This window comes from Aotus nancymaae, unplaced genomic scaffold (genome assembly GCF_030222135.1).
Source record: "Aotus nancymaae isolate 86718 unplaced genomic scaffold, 86718_ANA_hifiasm-v0.15.2.pri h1tg000059l, whole genome shotgun sequence".
In the NCBI taxonomy this organism is placed as follows: domain Eukaryota; kingdom Metazoa; phylum Chordata; class Mammalia; order Primates; family Aotidae; genus Aotus; species Aotus nancymaae.
The window spans coordinates 62,603,533-62,621,934 of record NW_026988473.1 but is presented as its reverse complement, the minus strand read 5'-3'; the positions used below and the strand labels follow the sequence as shown (position 1 = coordinate 62,621,934).

General features: G+C 43.7%; 1 protein-coding gene across 1 annotated transcript in view; it reads left to right on the top strand.

Moving 5' to 3' along the window:
* Nucleotides 1-18,402, top strand: part of TENM4 (teneurin transmembrane protein 4) — a 1,737,111-nt gene that overhangs the window by 1,579,232 nt on the left and 139,477 nt on the right. Inside the window, 3 exon segments of the mRNA XM_064365345.1 lie at nucleotides 966-1,067; nucleotides 3,032-3,226; nucleotides 9,860-10,060. Coding sequence (XP_064221415.1) covers nucleotides 966-1,067; nucleotides 3,032-3,226; nucleotides 9,860-10,060 — 498 coding nt within the window.

The following is an 18,402-nucleotide window of genomic DNA, read 5'->3' as shown; positions in this document are numbered from 1 at the left end:
GGAGTGCACTAGCGCAATCTTGGCTCACTGCAACCTCTATCTCTCAGGTTCAAGTGATTCTCCCACCTCAGCCTCCTGAGTAGCTGGGATTACAGGTGTGTGCCACCATGCCAGGCTAATTTTTGTATTTTTAGTAGAGATGGGATTTCACCATGTTGGCCAGGCTGGTCTCAAACCCCAGACCTCAATCAGTCCACCTGCCTCAGCCTCCCAATGTGCTAGGATTATAGGCGTGAGCCACTACGCCCAGCCAGAAAAGAAAACTTCCATGCCTCTGGGAAGAGCTTGAATTTTTTTCATCTCAGCAAATGGGGAGCCCTTGAAGAGTTTTAAGAAGGAGAGTGACAGGATCAGATTTGTTTCAAAGAAATCACTTAGGCTGCTGGGTGGTGAACACATCTGGGTGGAGAGCAAGAGGGAAGGCTGAAAGGCCTGCCGTGGGCTGGTGTAGTGGCTCCAGTGAGAGACGGTGGGGACTGACATGGATACATGAAAAATCAGAGATGGAAAAAGACAGATTGGTAAATGCCCAGTAGCTTCATGTAAAAATAAAGTAATGGAATATCAGCCCATTCTGAGAAAAGCATAAAATACAAAAAGTAAAAAGAAGACTGTAAGAATCACCCAATAACACACCACCCAAAGAAAACCACTGTTAACAGGTTAAACTGTTTTCTCTCAGTGTTTTTAGCTGAAGAATCTCTAATGTGTGTGTAGATACAAATTTGATTTATCAGAATTTGCTTCAAGCAGACATTTTCCAGAACACATCTCCTAATGTCAATTGAGCTGTGCTTCCATAAGAGTAGAGATAACATAGAATTTTAACTCCATTCATTCCTTTTAGTGACAGGGCCACAAGAGCTCAAATATGTGGGTCTTGGTTAACCTAAGGCTTGGTTCCAGGGCTCTGTTTGGGGAAGGCCATTTATGTCTTCAACTCTCCTTCTCTTTTCTCCCTGCAGAGTCGGTGGATAACTGCCCCAGCAACTGCTATGGCAATGGCGACTGCATCTCTGGGACCTGCCACTGCTTCCTGGGTTTCCTGGGCCCTGACTGCGGCAGAGGTGAGAACTCCGCATTGGGGCTCTGAATTTCTGCTTCCCAGATGCCTCAGGCAGCTCATTTCCACTTCTCAGAGCAAGTGCAGAACTCCAGCCCATCTCTGATGCCCAGGAGAAAGGTTTCCAAGGGCTATTCTCCAGAAGCCCTTGGAGGGAGGTGTGCAGGCAGAGCCATGACCTTGTCAGCTGCTGTTATCCACATGTGGGTGATTGGGGAAGTCAAGAAGGGAGGGTGAATTCATAGTGGGGTGGCCACAGTGAACTCAGTGTCTGTTGCTGGGGCAGGTGGAGTGGCAGTGGGGGTTCCTTTAAAAGATTGATTTCCTCTTATAGGAGTGATTATCCCTAGCCATGCATCTTTGAAGTTTATCTTCATACTAGTGTGACGTCACTCTGGCCTTTAAATGGGGAGCCTGAGGACTGCTCCTTTGCACCTTCTAACAGCACAGGCAGAATCGGCCAAGACACCAGAGGAGGGACCAAAGACACCAGGCCACTTTTTTCCACACAGGACCCTAGTGGTGCCTGACATTTAGGCACAGCCAGTGCCCATGATATTGTGGGGATAGTCTGAAGGCTGCCTACGGTCTACTCCATGCTTTTGGCCATCATTTCTGTCCTGGAGTAATTAACAAGGAAAATGCCAAGGAGATCTGTAGCCCTGAGAATTTGCCACTCTGCTGGGAAACTAACATGGCCCCTTCTTTTGTTTTTTTACCTTTTCCCTTATTCGGTAACCATTTGCTTCATGCCCGTTTAGGGATTGGTCCTGTGCTGGGCAAGACGCAATCCTGGGAGCTCTGAGTCTGGTCTCAGAGACAGACAAGTAAATAGACAACCGCAAAGCAGTACGATAATAAGTGAAATACACTGTAACACGGTTAAATGCAGGAAGCTTCCTTCGAGTAGAAGGGAGGAGCAGTCTGAGAGTAGAAGGGATGAATTTCAGGATAGGCTTCCCAAATGAGGTGACATTACACCCAAGTCCTGAGGCTGGAGAAATTGTTCGTAAGTAGAAGGCAGAGATGGCTTTCCAGGCTGAGTGAACAACACCCTGCAAGTACTGTGCCATGAGAATCTGTTTATTCTTCCTAATGTGAGATAGACTCAGTTTGAGACAGCAAAATTAGCAGCCCCAGGGAAACACAGTGATTACCTGCTGAGTGCTTTAAAAAGGAAAGAAGCCAGGTGGGGGCCAGGGAAGGTGGTGCAGAGAGAGATGAGTCATTTCTTCTAACAAGAATTACGGTCTCATCCACATACACTTAAAGTTAAGAGTCATGTGTAAAAAAGCCTTATTGGATCTTGATAAGATTGGTAAGTACTTACAGCACAATGCAATATAATTTATTTTTATATAGTATCTTTCGTAGAGAAGATCACAAAACCCTTACTCTAAGAGGCAGAATGAAAAGATAATACTTTAAAGAGCCAATGTGGGCTGGGCTCTCCTCTTAAGGGGGCGGGGGTGTATGGGGCTGGAGTGGAGGCCTGAAAGGTAAGGGAAGCTGAGATTTGCTGGGATAAAGAGGACAGTAAGTGGTGCTGCAGATGAGGGGTGGGGAAGTGAAAGTGGAGTGTTATCAGAGGAGAGCGCTGGAGGAGGGATTCAGGGCAAGCAGGGGGTCCAGCCACTGTCTTTTTCAGTAAGACACGGAACAGACTGAAGCTTCCTGCCTGAGGTTCCTGGCAGTCACTGTACCCATCAGCAATATGAAGGGGAGGGGGTTAAGGGGATACCTACCCCGCCAGACTCTGCACTGTGCTCCATCACCTACAAATCTAGATTTGTTTAAGCTGGAAAGAAAGAAAGCAAGAGAGGCAGACAGATGGGCACACATGGGTGTTTGCGGCAATGCAATTGAGGTTACTAGTCAAGCCAGGCAGGCCAAGAGGAGGAAGGGACAAAGGCAACTGGGGTGTGCTGGACACTGATTCATGCCAGACTTCTGGTGCTGTCTCCCCAGCCTCCTGCCCTGTGCTCTGTAGCGGGAATGGCCAATACATGAAGGGCAGATGCCTGTGCCACAGTGGCTGGAAAGGCGCCGAGTGCGACGTGCCCACCAACCAGTGTATCGATGTGGCCTGCAGCAACCATGGCACCTGCATCATGGGCACCTGCATCTGCAACCCTGGCTACAAAGGCGAGAGCTGTGAGGAAGGTAAGACTTGCAGGTGGCAGCTCTGGCACCTTCTTCTGAGATAGAGGCTGGCACATAGTGCCAAGTGGGTGACCAGGGAGCAGGGCTAGCCTCCTGAGCCATTCTGTGACCGCTTCCTCCCCAAGCCAGAAGCCCATCCACCAGCAACAGTAACTAATCTAAAGGAGAAGGCCAAGTACATCTGAGTCTTGGTCACTAAAGGGGAGAACTGTCGTGTATTGAGTGCTTACCGTATACCAGGCTGTGCTACAAGCCTGTGTCATGTAATTCAACCTTATTAGGGAGGAGTAATCATTTCTACTTTATAGTTAGGGAATCTAAAACACAGAGAGTTGAATAACTTTCCCAAGGATACATGGCTAGTAGATGGCAGAGCTGGGTTTGAGCCCAGTCTTTCTGGCTTCGTAGCCCAAGTTCTTTTCACTCCCATCTAGGCTCATCGGCTCATTTTTTATCTCCATTTCTGAAGCGTGATTCTATTATAGGCCTCGAAACTCTGCCCTCTTTTATCACACTCGTGTGTGTGTGTGTGTGGGTGTGTGTTCATGTGTATGGCTCTGCAGTGCCCATGAGCATGGCTGTCTACTTTATAAAGTAAATATATGGCTGTGTAGACCAAGGCTAGCAAAGGGAACTGTTGATTTCACATTGACATCCGTTCTTTGCTAGAAAATCCAACTAGGTGAAATAAATGAATATTTCTATTTCACAAATAAAGAAACTGAGGCCCGGGGAAGGGCAGCAACTTGCCCACGGTCTTTGAACTGACTGATGGCAGAATTGGGATTCAGCTCAGGTCTCACTTCAAATCCAGCACTTTTCCTTCTTGACTGTGTGGTGTTTCCAGCTAAGAGGAAGAGCCTTATTCACAAGCAGCATAAAGTAGCTGTTAAAAGTGCGCACTCTGAAATCAGATACCAGTCTGCATCCTGGCCCTGCCACTAACTAGCCTCAGTTCCCTTGTCTATAAAATGGGAATGCCTTCCTCTGAGGGCCATTGGGAGGATTGAATTAAATGACCCATGTAAAGCACTTAGCTCAGTGTCTGACACATAATAAACGCTCCATAAATGTGAGCTTTTACATTATTAGTATTATTCTGGGGACAATTGAAGCACATTTCCTGTTTCTCCCCACTCCCTTCATCCAAGGTCTTTTGAAATGGTCGGAATTTGCCGTTTGAGACTGATGGATGATGCTGTGGTCCTGTCGTTACCTGTCATTCTCTGCCGTCTAGCACCCTGGTACCTTCCCCAGTGGGTGGGAGAGGCTCCAAGGAGAGCCGATCTTCTAAACTATTTACTGTTTAACAGAGAGCCCCCTCCCAGGCATCATTTGCTCTAAAAATAAAACAGAATGTTAACAGGCCCATTTTCAAAGAGTGGGGAAGAAGAGATTAGTGTCTGAAAAGCATCACCTATCTGAGACAAGCTGTATGTAAACCCCAAGTGTGGCTGGGAGTCCTGATTCAGACCTGTTAACTTTGATGGGGATTACTTTGTACTGTCTGAGAGAGAAGGAACGCCAACCCCTGGAACAAAGGAACTCAGCCTTCTTATCCAGAGAATGGTGACCTTCATCTGCTGTCCCTTTTTATTCGAGTCACTTGAGGTGAAAGACCCTGTGAAGGAAAGAGAAACAAAGAAGAGATTCCTCTTGAAACTGTGAGCTGCCCCCAATCCCACCCATGTTGTGTGGGCCAGGGAAGGGCAGTGGTCCTTCCCCAGATGAGCCAGCATCGCACAGCACCCCAGAGCTGCAGCTTAGTTATAAGAGAGAAAAAAATGTTTGGAACTTTGATTTACGTTATCGATTTGAAAAGAAGTGTTCTTAGTCCTGCTTTCTTTTCTGAGGAGGGCCATCTGGTACTGATTCCTGTTACTATTTTCGTTCCTCTGGTGAAGCATCACTGCACGGTCCTTGTGTTTATAACAGCGTTTTCTCGGGGCCTTTGTCCTCCACCCTTCTCCTCCCCTCCTCCCTATGCTCTGTGCTAACGGGTTTCACTGTGTTTATAAAACATCAGCTAACAAGCTCACTTTTTTTCTCCCCCTTCCTTTTTCTGAAGTTTATTACCCTGTATTTTTAAAAGCTTGAACAGTGCCAGTAGGACACTTAGAGGAAGTTGGGGGAGGAGCAGAAAAGTAAAAACCTAGACCTTTCACAGTGAAAAGTGAGACACTGTTTTTGGTCCTGCAGAGTGTCTAATAGCTTGTGTGGTCACTGAAGTGTGGAACGTATGGGGGAAAGGCCTGTGTCTGCAGCGTGGTCATGCAGCCCTCATCATTTTGTTAATGAGCTATGCTTCTGCCAGAAATTTTGGCTTGAATGGCAAGCTCTGCAAGGGGAAGAAAGGTAACTGTTTGGCACATCTCTAAGAGGAAACTAAGTTAAACTGTCTTCCAGACCAAGGCCAGCCCACCTCCCTGACCATTGCTCCTACTCCTTCATCACAGCTCCCTTCCACCCCAGGCCAGCCGCATCTCCCCACTTTACACACAGCTCCTTGGGAAACCACTGTTGTTCCTGAAGCTGTCCCAGAGTGATGGAAAGAAGCCAACTTTAATCTCCACCCCAGAGGCTCCAGAAAGCAAGGGCAGAGGCAGAGTGTACCTAGTACCTCTTTGGCAGAGCATCACTGTGGCATAGATTCTGGCCTTGTAGGATCACTAGAGCCCAGGGACAATATCTACCCACCCCCAGCAGGAACCTCAGCCAGTTCAGCCTAGATTTCCGGGAGCTGCCTTCACTCCTGAGATGTAGTCTTCCTTAAAACTTTCCTGCTCCACGCCCACTTGGCCCAGTTGACCTTCAGAATCAGAGATTAATTGCTTGGAGGTAGCCTCTCATCAGTTCCTTCTGATCTTTGTTCTCTGCCTGGACTATCTGCTGAGAGCATAGTATTCGCTTTGCTGGTTCCTGGGTCCTTCCTCAGCCTCATTACATCTATGAAAGCACAGGACTGTGCCACCCAGTACCTCTTGCTGAACTTGGCAGCCTCCCGGCCTGCTTGCTAATGATGGAGATTTATAGGTTCGACCTCAAGGGTGCCCTGGGATTCTCAGAGACAGTTTCAACCAATGTTGAGGTTCAGGCACTTACAGAAAAGGAAATACCTTTATAGGCCTCAGGATAGGAATTGCTGAGTTGTTTCCTGTCAAATTGGAAAATTCTCTGGGTCTAGGGGATTGTCATAGAAGCCTAATGGGCCAGAATAATCCTTCTGAGGTTCCAAGATCTGAGGCAGGCCATGAGAATTTATCACTATTATTACTTTTATTATTTTTAATTATCAGGAATTTCAACAGGTCATGCTCTAACCATTTTTGAATAGTGTCCAGAGACTGCAGGAGAAGAGATTCTTTGCCTTCATTTGACTTCATTAATTCTCCACATTGCTCTATTTCTTTCTTGTTTTGATTTGATTTCTATTTTTAAGGCATTTTTTTTGTGTGTGTTTACGTAAGTATATATGCATTCATGTATTTCTGAACTAGTAAGATTATAAGGGGAAATGACCGGAGACCTAAACCAGAAAAGAGTGATTCACATTTAAATTTTTCCATTTGTCATACTACGGTGTGATCTTGGGCAAATTATTTAACCTCTCTGTGCTTTCTGTTTCTTCATCGGTCAAATGAGGATGACAAAAGTAGCTACCTCATACTTACATTGTTAGGATTAAATGAGATAATGTCTATAAAATGCTTAATAGCAAAATATAGCGTAGAGGAGGGACTAAATTAATGCTCATTGTTGTTGTGATCGTTACTGTGTTTGTAGCAAATTATCACTCCTGAACTCTGATGGTCTTATTTATCATTTAGGTGATTAGGTTGAACATCTTTAAGACCTTAAATAACCAAAGAACTTTCTTAATAAGCTACTTCTCAATATAAATGTTCCCATGATATTGCCATTTGTAGTTTTTCCCCATTTGTGTCTATGACTCTTATATACCCAGCCTGGGTTTCCCAGTCTTTTATACAAAAGTCAAGTATACTGGGTTATAAAATATAATTAATAATTAAATGTAAAGGATGTCTGGATTATAATTGAGCTCTGACCACAGTTTGACCCAAGCCATGCTACTGAATGTCCTGATAGGATGGGAAAATAACTTTTTTGCAACAATTCATATAGTCTTTTCAAATCTTCATGTCATTTGCTCCTCATAGCAACCTGAGAAGTCAGTGGTCAGTATCTTTAACATACCTGCTTTATAGATGGGAAGCTCAGAGCAGATATGTAATTGGACCATGGACCTAGGACCCTAGGTCCTCAGTTTGTCCCTTGAACCTAGGTCCTCAGGCCAAATGGAGAGCTTTTTCTTCTGTAGCATAGGGTTGCCTCGTGAGTTCCTGTTAGGAGGGGCCTGACCATACTCATCACAGCACCATCAGCACGCTTTCTCCAACAGCTACGTGTTACCCCTCCTCCCCAGGATACCACTGTGCCCTCACAATTACAAAATGAATAGCATCCCTACATCCCTAAAGAGAAAGACAGGCCTAACAACTTTTTGGTAGAGAAAGAACATGAATCGACCTCCTTTACCAATCCTGTCTTCTCTCTGCCACCTGTTGCACTTTCCATATGAGCTGGAGCCACTTCACTTAATTCTCAGTACTCCTCTCCTTTTCCACGCAGTGCTTTGCAGAAGATTAGAGGTCTCTGTTAATTTTGTGTAGCCCCATAACTAAAGCTTTGATTTGGGAAAGTCAGCCCTGATAGAAATATTGGCCTCAGCATCAGACAGATCTGTCTTCAGATTCTTCTCTGGATGTGGAGTAATTGGAATCCTTGTGCACTGCTGGTGGGAATGTAAAATGGTAGCATTACTATGGAAAACAGCGTGATCATTGCTCAAAAAATCAAAAATAGAATTTACTATATGATCCAGCAATTTCATTTCTGGGCATATACTCAAATGAATTGAAAGAGAGTTTCAAAGAGTTGTTTGTACACCTGTGTGCATAGCAATCCTATTCATAATAGCCAAAAGGTGGAAGCAACCTGAGTTTCTATCCATGTGTGAATGGATAAACAAAATGAGGTATAAACACACAATGGAATAGTATTCAGCCTTCAAAAGGAAGGAAATTCTGGCCATGTCGCAATATGGGTGAACTGTGAAGACATTATGCCAAGTGAAATAAGCCATCACAAATGATAAATACTGGATGATTTCCCTTACATTAGGTACCTAGAGTAGTCAGATTCATAGAGATAGAAAATAGAATGGTGGTGGTCAGGGCTGAGGGAAGGGGGAAATAGGAAGTTGTTTAATGGGTGCAGAGTTTCAGTTTTGCAAGATGAAAAGAGTTCTGGAGACTGACGATGGTGATGGTTGCCCAACACCATCCACATCCTCAACAGAACTGGCTTGTACACTTACCAGTGGCTAAGATGGTAAGTTTTATGTTATGTTTATTTTACCACGATTTTAGAAATCAGGAAAAGAATTCCTCTCTGGCAGAGTTTAGCTGTGTGATCTGTCATAAATTATTTACCTCTCAGAGCCTCAATTTCCTCATCTGTATCTCACTGGGTTACTGAGAAAACTGAATCTGACAGTGTATATAAAGTGCTTAGAGTGTAAGCACAGAGCAGATAACCCACAGTGTTACTCTTCTTTTCCTCTTTCTGGGTTGTCTCTTGAGACCACTTTGACCTTGGGTTCTGGAAGCGCTAAAGGGCTGCCTGGCTGTGAGCCACCACTATGTAGCTCACCTACCACATAAAGAGAAGCTGTTCAAAGTCAGCACGTATTGAAATGTTTGCCCTCATGAAAGTGAAGTTTTTTGTTGTCGTTTTGGTCATTTGTCTTTTAGAGACAGTCTCACTCCGTTACCCAGGTTGGAGTGTAGTGGCACAATCATAGCTCATTGCAGCGTTGACCTCCTAGGCTCAAGCAATTCTCCTGCCTCAGTCTCTCAAGTTGCTGGGACTACAGGTGTGTCCCACAATGCCTAGCTAACTTTTCTAATTTTTTGTAGAGACAGGATCTCACTCTGTTGCCCAGGCTGGTCTCAAACCCCTGGCCTCAAGTGATCCTCCCATCCCAGCCTCCCAAAGTGCTGGGATTACAGGTGTGAGTCACCATGTCTGGCCAGGAAGGTGAAGTTGAAAGTTTGTATCAATTCCAAGAATTTGGAGAAGATGATAAAATCTAATGGAATTTAATTACAAAATAAATTCTTATCTAAATCAAGGAATCTGTTTTAGTCTCATACTCACATAAATAAACCTGCATAATGAAGTGATAATAAAAATTTGTTCTCTGAAGACTTATTTAACTCCTCCTGTGTACCAGGCACCGTTCTAGGAGGTGGAAATTCAGAAGTGAATGAAACAGAGTCCAGTAGGCACAAAGTGCTGTGCTGATGCTTGAGATGCATTTCTTACTCTTTCTGCCCCACAAATGAAGAGTTAGGGATTTCTACCTGGTTGGAGTTGGGAACCCAGGTCTGCCATTTGCTATAGTACTGCTCTCACCATACCAAGTGGCCGCTGCATCCTTCTACCAGAATGTGTGAAGCCCCTTGGCCGCAAAGCTAAGTAGTTTGCTTAAAGTAGCCTCACCTTTGCTGGTCAGATGCTTACCTATATTCTCTTTCCTCCATCTCACAGTGGACTGCATGGACCCCACGTGTTCAGGCCGGGGCGTCTGCGTGAGAGGCGAATGCCACTGCTCTGTGGGATGGGGAGGCACCAACTGCGAGACCCCCAGAGCCACATGCTTAGACCAGTGTTCAGGCCACGGAACCTTCCTCCCAGACACTGGGCTTTGCAGCTGTGATCCAAGCTGGACTGGACACGACTGTTCTATCGGTAAATGCACAGGGAGGAAGGGTGGGTGGAGGAGGAATCGGGGTGAGGAGGAATGAGGGGTGGGGTGAGGAGGAATGAGGGGAGAAGCAGCATAGGCAGAGGGAGGGGATTTCTACTGTGACATGGTCACCATTCAGTCCTGATTAGGGACGTGACTTTTCTCAATCATGTAGCAATGTATTCCCCATGCCTCTGAGTGCTTTTGTTCTTTCTCTGAAGTCTAGCCTTCAATACTTTTACTTTTAGGTAGAGACAGGATTCAAAAATCATATCCTTACATCATTCCTTCCATAGTAGTGTTCTTGAGATTCGAAACTACCCCTCAACAATGGTACTTATAATTATAGATATGTGTCACTGAAATCTCATCTCATGTTAAGACGTTATCCCTGGAAGCAAGGCCATAGGGAAAGTTTTCCTAGTTAAGCTCTGTAGGGGTGGGCTTTACATGATGCATGTTCCTGCCATCAAACCCTTCGGTTTCACGTGTTTCTCAGAATGAAGTCCAAACTGGGTGTAGTGTTTAGGGTTCTTTGGGATCTGGCCCCGACCTGCCCTTCTAACCAAACACTCTGTTAGTTGCTAAGCTCCATGAGGTAGCAAACATCTCTTATTCACCCTGCAGCCCCAGGACTCACCATGGCCTTACCCACGGCACCTACTCAATAAATAGTGATGAATGAATGAATGAACACATGATCGACTGTTTTCTTGATTGTGGCATTTGGTTCACCACAGGGTTTGTACATATAAAGTACAAAGGATAATTATGTTGGCACCCTTCTGTTTGAAAACACTATGATTTATAGATCCTTTCCGAGTGAGGATTAAATAGGAGCATATGTGAGTCACCTAGCACGTTATTGGTGTATAAAGGGTTACGTTCACATCTAATCTCTCATTGAATCTGTGCAAATCCCTATAAGAAAGGTGTTATTTATCCGTGTTTTACCAATTTGCATAATACTTTAATCACTGAATATTTACTGTGCACTTACAATATACCAGACACTCTTCTAATTAGACAGCATGAAGAGACAAAAGGGTCCCTACCTTTGTGTGCATTCTGGGAAAGGAGGCGGGGGGACAACAATGACAGAATGAAGATAAGTAAACTAATAAAGAACCTAAGGCTCAGAAAAAATTTAAGTAATCCTGCCCAGGGACAAAAAGCTAAAAAGTGATAGCCTCTCCAGCCATGCTTTTTTATTCTAAATCATTTTCCTCGGCACTCCATGCTGTTTAAACAAAGTGAGGCTCAGATTAGCTCATTTTGCTGTATATTAACAGTTCTGGTGGTGATCAAGAAAGATGGTTGAGACCTTTGGCAAAAATGAGGTCCATGCAGCATTCATGCCTTTGGAATACTTTGAATTACCTTTCCCATACTTACCTGGCAGGGGAGATACCATGATCATGAATTACCTTTCCCTGTTGAATGGAGAATCGATGTTCAATACACAGTCTAAATTGGACTTTTATCCTTATTTGCAAAGCTCATGTAAAGACATGATTGTAAGCACAGATGTGCAGGGTCTCAGGAATAATTCTTTTTATATAGCTCTGTTTATAGCAATATAATAAATCGTCCTCTTAAAGCTACACTGGCTTGCATTGTTCATTATGTGGCCACAAAGCTAATTTATGATAGGCATATAACTGTGTCTTGCACTGTTAATCCCTGATGAAACCCCACAGCCACTGAGGAGGTAGATAAAACTTTGGATGAGATTACTAAGTATTCTTTAGTTAGCCCTGTAAATGGAAACAACAGAACTATTAAAAGGGACTTTGAATAGAATTATGAGCTCCCCTCTCCTCAGTCCTGGCTACACCACTCCCCATAACTGCTATCAAACGTGTATGTGTCCTCATGTGCAAAGGCAAGAGAGAACCATGTGATGAGGAAAGTCCCTGAGACAGACTTTCTTCAGACAGACTTGGGTTCAAATCTTGGCTCTATTACTTACTAATTGTAATGTTGGGCAAGTTATGTCACCCTTGGAAGCTATAAAATGGAAATAATGATAGTACCTACCTTCTGGAGTCAGTGACAATTATTTAAGAAAATGAAAAAGTCTCAGACCACAGGGCAATCAAATTAGAACTCAGAATTCAGAAACTAACTCAGAACCGCACAACTTCATGGAAACTGAACAACTGTCTCTTGAATGTTGACTGGATAAACAATGAAATGAAGGCAGAAATAAAGATGTTCTTAGAAACCAACAAGAACGAATATACAATGTACCAGAATCTCTGGGACACATTTAAAGCAGTGTCTAGAGGAAAATGTATAGCAATAAATGCCTACATGAGAAGAAAAGAAAGATCTAAAATTGACACCCTATCATCAAAATTGAAAGAGCTAGAGGAGCAAGATAAAAAAAACTAAAAACCTAGCAGAAGACAAGAAATAACTAAGATCAGAGCAGAACTGAAGGAGATAGAGACACAAAAAGCCCTTCAAAAAATTAGTAAATCCAGGAGCTGGTTTTTTGAAAAGATCAACAAAATAGACAGACCAATAGCCAGATTAATAAAAAAGAAAAGAGAGAATAATCAAATAGATGAAATAAAAAACGATAAAGGAGATATCACCACAGATTCCACAGAAATACAAACCGCTATCAGAGATTACTACAAACAACTCTATGCACATAAACCAGTAAACCTGGAAGAAATGGATAAATTCCTGGACACTTGCATCCTCCGAAGCCTAAACCAGGAAGAAGTCGAAACCCTGAATAGACCAATAACAAGGGCTGAAGTTAAGGCAGCAATTAATAGCCTACCACCCAAAAAAAGCCCAGGTCCAGATGGGTTCACAGCCGAATTCTACCAGATGTACAAAGAGGAGCTGGAACCACTTCTTCTGAAACTATTCCAAACAATCCGAAAAGAGAGAATCCTCCCCAAATCATTTTATGAGACCAACATCATCCTGATACCAAAACCCGGCAGAGACTCAACAAGAAAAGAAAACTTCAGACCAATATCCATGATGAACATAGATGCAAAAATCTTCAATAAAATACTGGCAAACCGATTGCAACAGCACATCGAAAAGCTTATCCATCACGAACAAGTAGGCTTCATCCCAGGGATGCAAGGCTGGTTCAACATACGCAAGTCTATAAATGTAATTCACCACATAAACAGAACCAAAGACAAAAACCATGTGATTGTCTCAATAGATGCAGAGAAGGCCTTTGACAAAATTTAGCAGCACTTTATGCTAAAAACTCTCAATAAACTAGGTATCGACAGAGCGTATCTCAAAATAATAAAAGCTATTTACGATAAACCCACAGCCAATATCATGCTGAATGGGCAAAAACTGGAAGCATTCACTTTGAATTCTGGCACTAGACAAGTTTGCCCTCTCTCACCACTCTTATTCAATATAGTATTGGAAGTTCTAGTCAGAGCAATCAGGCAAGAAAAAGAAATAAAGGGTATTCAATTAGGAAAGGAGGAAGTTAAATTGTCTCTATTTGCAGATGACATGATTGTATATTTAAAAGACCCTATCTCAGCCCAAAATCTCCTTAAACTGATAAGCAACTTCAGCAAAGTCTCAGGATACAAAATCAATGTGCAGAAATCACAAGCGTTCCTATACACCAATAACAGACAGCCAAAGCATGAGCAAACTCCCATTTGCAATTGCTGCAAGAAGAATAAAATACCTAGGAATACAACTACCAAAGGAGGTAAAGGACCTCTTCAAGGATAACTACAAACAACTGCTCAAGGAAATAAGAGAGGACACAAATGGATGGAAAAGCATTCCATGCTCATGGTTAGGAAGAATCAATATCGTGAAAATACCGTACTGCCCAAAGTAATTTATAGATTCAACACTATCCCCATCAAGTTACCAATGACCTTCTTCACAGAACTGGAAAAAAACACCTTAAACTTCATATGGAACCAAAAGAGAGCCCACATACCCAAGTCAATTCTAAGCAAAAAGAACAAAGCTGGAGGCATCATGCTACCTGACTTCAAACTATACCACAAGGCTACAGTAATCAAAACAGCATGGTACTGGTACGAAAACAGAGATATAGACCAATGGAACAGAACAGAGGCCTTGGAGGCAACGCCACACATCTACAACCATCTGATCTTTGACAAACAGGACAAAAACAAGCAATGGGTAAAGGATTCCCTGTTTAATAAATGGTGTTGGGAAAACTGGCTAGCCATGTGCAGAAAGCAGAAACTGGACCCCTTCTTGACACCTTACACTAAAATTAACTCCAGATGGATTAAAGACTTAACCATAAGACCTAACACCATAAAAACCCTAGAAGAAAATCTAGGCAAAACCAGTCAGGACGTAGGTGTAGGCAAGGACTTCATGACGAAAACACCAAAAGCATTGGCAACAAAAGCCAAAATAGACAAATGGGATCTAATTAAACTCCAGAGCCTTCTGCACAGCAAAAGAAACAATCATTAGAGTGAACCGGCAACCAACAGAATGTGAAAAAATTTTTGCAATCTCCCCATCGAACAAAGGGCTAATATCCAGAATCTACAAAGAACCAAAACAGATTTACAAGAAAAAAAACAAACCCATTCAAAAGTGGGCAAAGGATATGAACAGACACTTTACAAAAGAAGACAAAAATGAGGCCAACAAACATATGAAAAAATGCTCATCATCATTGGTCATTAGAGAAATGCAAATCAAAACTACATTGAGATACCATCTCACACCAGTTAGGATGGCGATCATTAAAAAAATCTGGAGACAACAGATACTAGAGAGGATGTGGAGAAATAGGAACACTTTACATTGTTGGTGGGAGTGTAAATTAGTTCAACCTTTGTGGAAGACAGTGTGGCGACTCCTCAAGGACCTGGAAATAGAAATTCCATTTGACTCAGCAATCCCATTACTGGGTATATATCCAAAGGATTATAAATTGTTCTGTTATAAGGACACATGCACATGTATGTTCACTGAGGCACTGTTTACAATAGCAAAGACTTGGAACCTACCCAAATGCCCATCAATGATAGACTGGATAGGGAAAATGTGATGCATATACACCATGGAATACTATGCAGCCATTAAAAACGATGAGTTCATGTCCTTTGTAGGGACATGGATGAACTTGGAAACCATCATTCTCAGCAAACTGACACAAGAACACAAAATCAAACACCACATGTTCTCACTCATAGGTAGATGTTGAACAGTGAGAACACATGGACACAGGGAGGGGAGCATCACACACTGAGGTCTGTGTGGGGGGTCTAGGTGAGGGACAGCGGGGGATGTGGAGTTGGGGAGGGATATCATGGGGAGAAATGCCAGATATAGATGATGGGGAGGAAGGCAGCAAACCACACTGCCATGTGTGTACCTATGCAACAATCGTGCATGTTCTTTACATGTACCCCAGAACCTAAATGCAATAAAATATATATATATAATATATATATTTTTTAAAAAAAGGAAAGTGAAAAGGATTTGGCCTATTATATGAGCTCAATACCTGTTAATTATTGTTATGATGATAACTACAACACTCATTCATGGAGTAATTGATATTAACAAAGACATTTGATAGTAAGATGAAAGATGAAATCCCTTTCAGAAATATAGATTCTAAATTTTTCTGTAGCCTCTCACTGACTAAAAGGGTGTCATGATTGCCAGAAGGCCAGGGATTTAAAAGGCGGCTTTAAAACTGTTGTAATACTAAAAACAATCGGTGTTTGTTGAATATCCCGTAGCATACAATGATGTCTCACATAGAAACACAGCCTACACAACAGCCCTGTGAGGTTGGGATGACAGGTATGGTATTGCCCCCATTCCTGTGCTGAAACTAGGGTAGCGGCTATGACTTGCAGGAGTCATGCTGGTGAGGGAGGAAGCTGGGAGTCAAGGCCTGGCCCTGCGCCGGGGCAGCCTGCTTCCCAGCACTCCCCACAGGCTGCATTCCTCCTCAGCTGTCACTTCACCTCTGGAAGCCGGTGTGAAGGAGAATGAGGGCGCTTCAACTGTTCTCTCTCCTCAGCCCCTGCTGTATAGGAACTGCTGGCCTGGGTTCCACCCTGCTTCTGCCACATGCTCACTGTGTGACCTTGGCAAGAAGCTTCACTTTCCTTGACTTCAGTTTCCTTATCTGAAAGATGGAGATAGTAATAGTACCTACCTCAGCAGATTGTGTAATCACTAAAGTGCATTATTTTTGTATGCACGTAGGACAGTGCCTGTCATAGAAGAAACACGTAATGTCTCTACCGCCTCCCTTCCAAGGGAACTTTCACTGAATGGAAGCTGTTTTGAAACTCTTGAGTTTTTGCACTGAAGCTAAGCAAGGAATGCCTTGTTGCCTGGATCCACTTTAGAGCCAAGAAACTATGTTTAGGGAGTTAGCCACCGGGCAGCAGAGCAGGCACTGGGCTTTTTGGGGAAAGTGTTGCTCCCCACTCATTGAATGGCTTCAGCATGTGGCTTAACCCTCTAATCCTTAGTTTTCCCTTAGGTAAAATTACTTTATGGAAGTGTGAGGATAGGTGAGGAAATATGGGCAGAATGGTTTTCACAGCGTCTGGCACAGCTCACACCCTGGACAAGCGGTAGCGCTAGTCATCTTGCCTGTGCTACTTGCTGCCTGGCATGGCCGGGCTGGCACAGACACTGCCCAGTCCCTCCCGTCAGGAGTTGCAGGCCAAAAGGCAAATCCCAAGTGATCCTTGCATTGGTTCTGAGTTCTTTGGTTGGCAGAGATGGTCCCCTGCTGCCTGCTGCCTCCTAGGAAGGAACACTGTCTATTCCCTGAGACGTGTGTCTTGCTGTTTGGCACCAAGAACAAGATTTAATGAAAGCAGTTTAAATCAACATGCCCTGCACTCAACAACCAGCCCTGTATTGAAATGTGAGCTGACAAGTTCCCCAGCACTTTGGTTAGGTTTGTGGAAACAGTGAAGTCAGATTTTATACAAGTGTTTACTCAGTTCCCTGGCTTCCTGGCAACTTGGCTTCCAGTCTCATCTCAAAAATTCCTCTTTCAATCCAGCCTCATGCATGTGGTCTTCCTTCCTGATAAACCACACGACATAACTGTTGGAACAGATTCTTATGGCCCAGAAGAGCATAGGACATAGGCACCAGGGGACTTCACTTCCTGAGTCATTTGGGAGGATGATACTGATCAAGGTGGTAGTGATGGTGGGGGAGGTGGCTACTGCTGATGCTGTTAAACAGATAGAGAAGAGTTGGAGAGGGGGAATGACTGACCCGGAGTGAGTCAGCTTTCCAGTGGCAGTTCAATTAAATCCAGGCCCTTTGTTCCCAAGTCCTCATGTCTTGCCTCATGCCCACTTTCTATCCAAAGAAGTGTTCGTGTCACCAGTCTTATCTTTCTTTCTGACAAGCCACAGGATAGAGTAACAAAGAGCCATCCCTTTATTAGTGTTGAGCATGTACCAGGCACTGAAATAAGTCCTTTATAACCTTATCTGAGTTAAGGTTCATAAGAACCCTGGGAAGGAAGTATTACTAGTATTACCATTTCCAGATGAGGAAACTGAAGCTCAGAAAGATTAAATTACCTGCCAGCATCCTTTTTTCCCCACCCTCACCCAATTAATAAGTGGCAGAGTCCAGATTCAAACCAATCTTGCTCCAAGGTCTCTCCTGAACACTATGTTATACTGAGCAATGTATTCTAATCAATCTCTCTTTCTCTTACTCTCTAACCAAGCTGTGAACTCTGTGAGGTTGGGGCCTATCAGTATCCCTAGCATAGGGCAAACATGCATTAGGTTCTCAGTGATTATTCCATGAATGAATTAACCAGTGAATAGTCAAAGGAAGAAGAAGAGCCTACTGGGAACACAGGGAGGGGAGTGGCTGCAGCTGAAAGCTCTGTCCAGGAAGATGCCAGCACACTACCCAGCAGCGAACCTAATCCCTTCTCTCAGGACTCCACCTCCTCACAAACCGCTTCCCTCCCACTCCCACACACTGTACTGGGCTAACACCAAACAGATCTCTGTACTCCTTCTCTGTCACTTCCCAGACCTGGATCATGTTAGTTTCATGTGCAGTGCCAACCAGCCAGAAGCCCTCTTGGACAAAAGCTGGCATCATTTCACCTCCTTGAAGCCATCTTTCCCAGGGAGCAGACCTACTGGGCTGGATGCCTCATCAACTTTTGCATAAAGTGGGTACACTCAGTTGCACAGCTGTGCAGAACAACTCGTATCTCCCCTTCCAAACGCTTAAGTTGGTTTTTCACCCTCTTGGCTCAGCGCTGTCTCAGAACAGGGAAAGAATTTAATCTCTTTGAGATGATCCTTAGAATTGG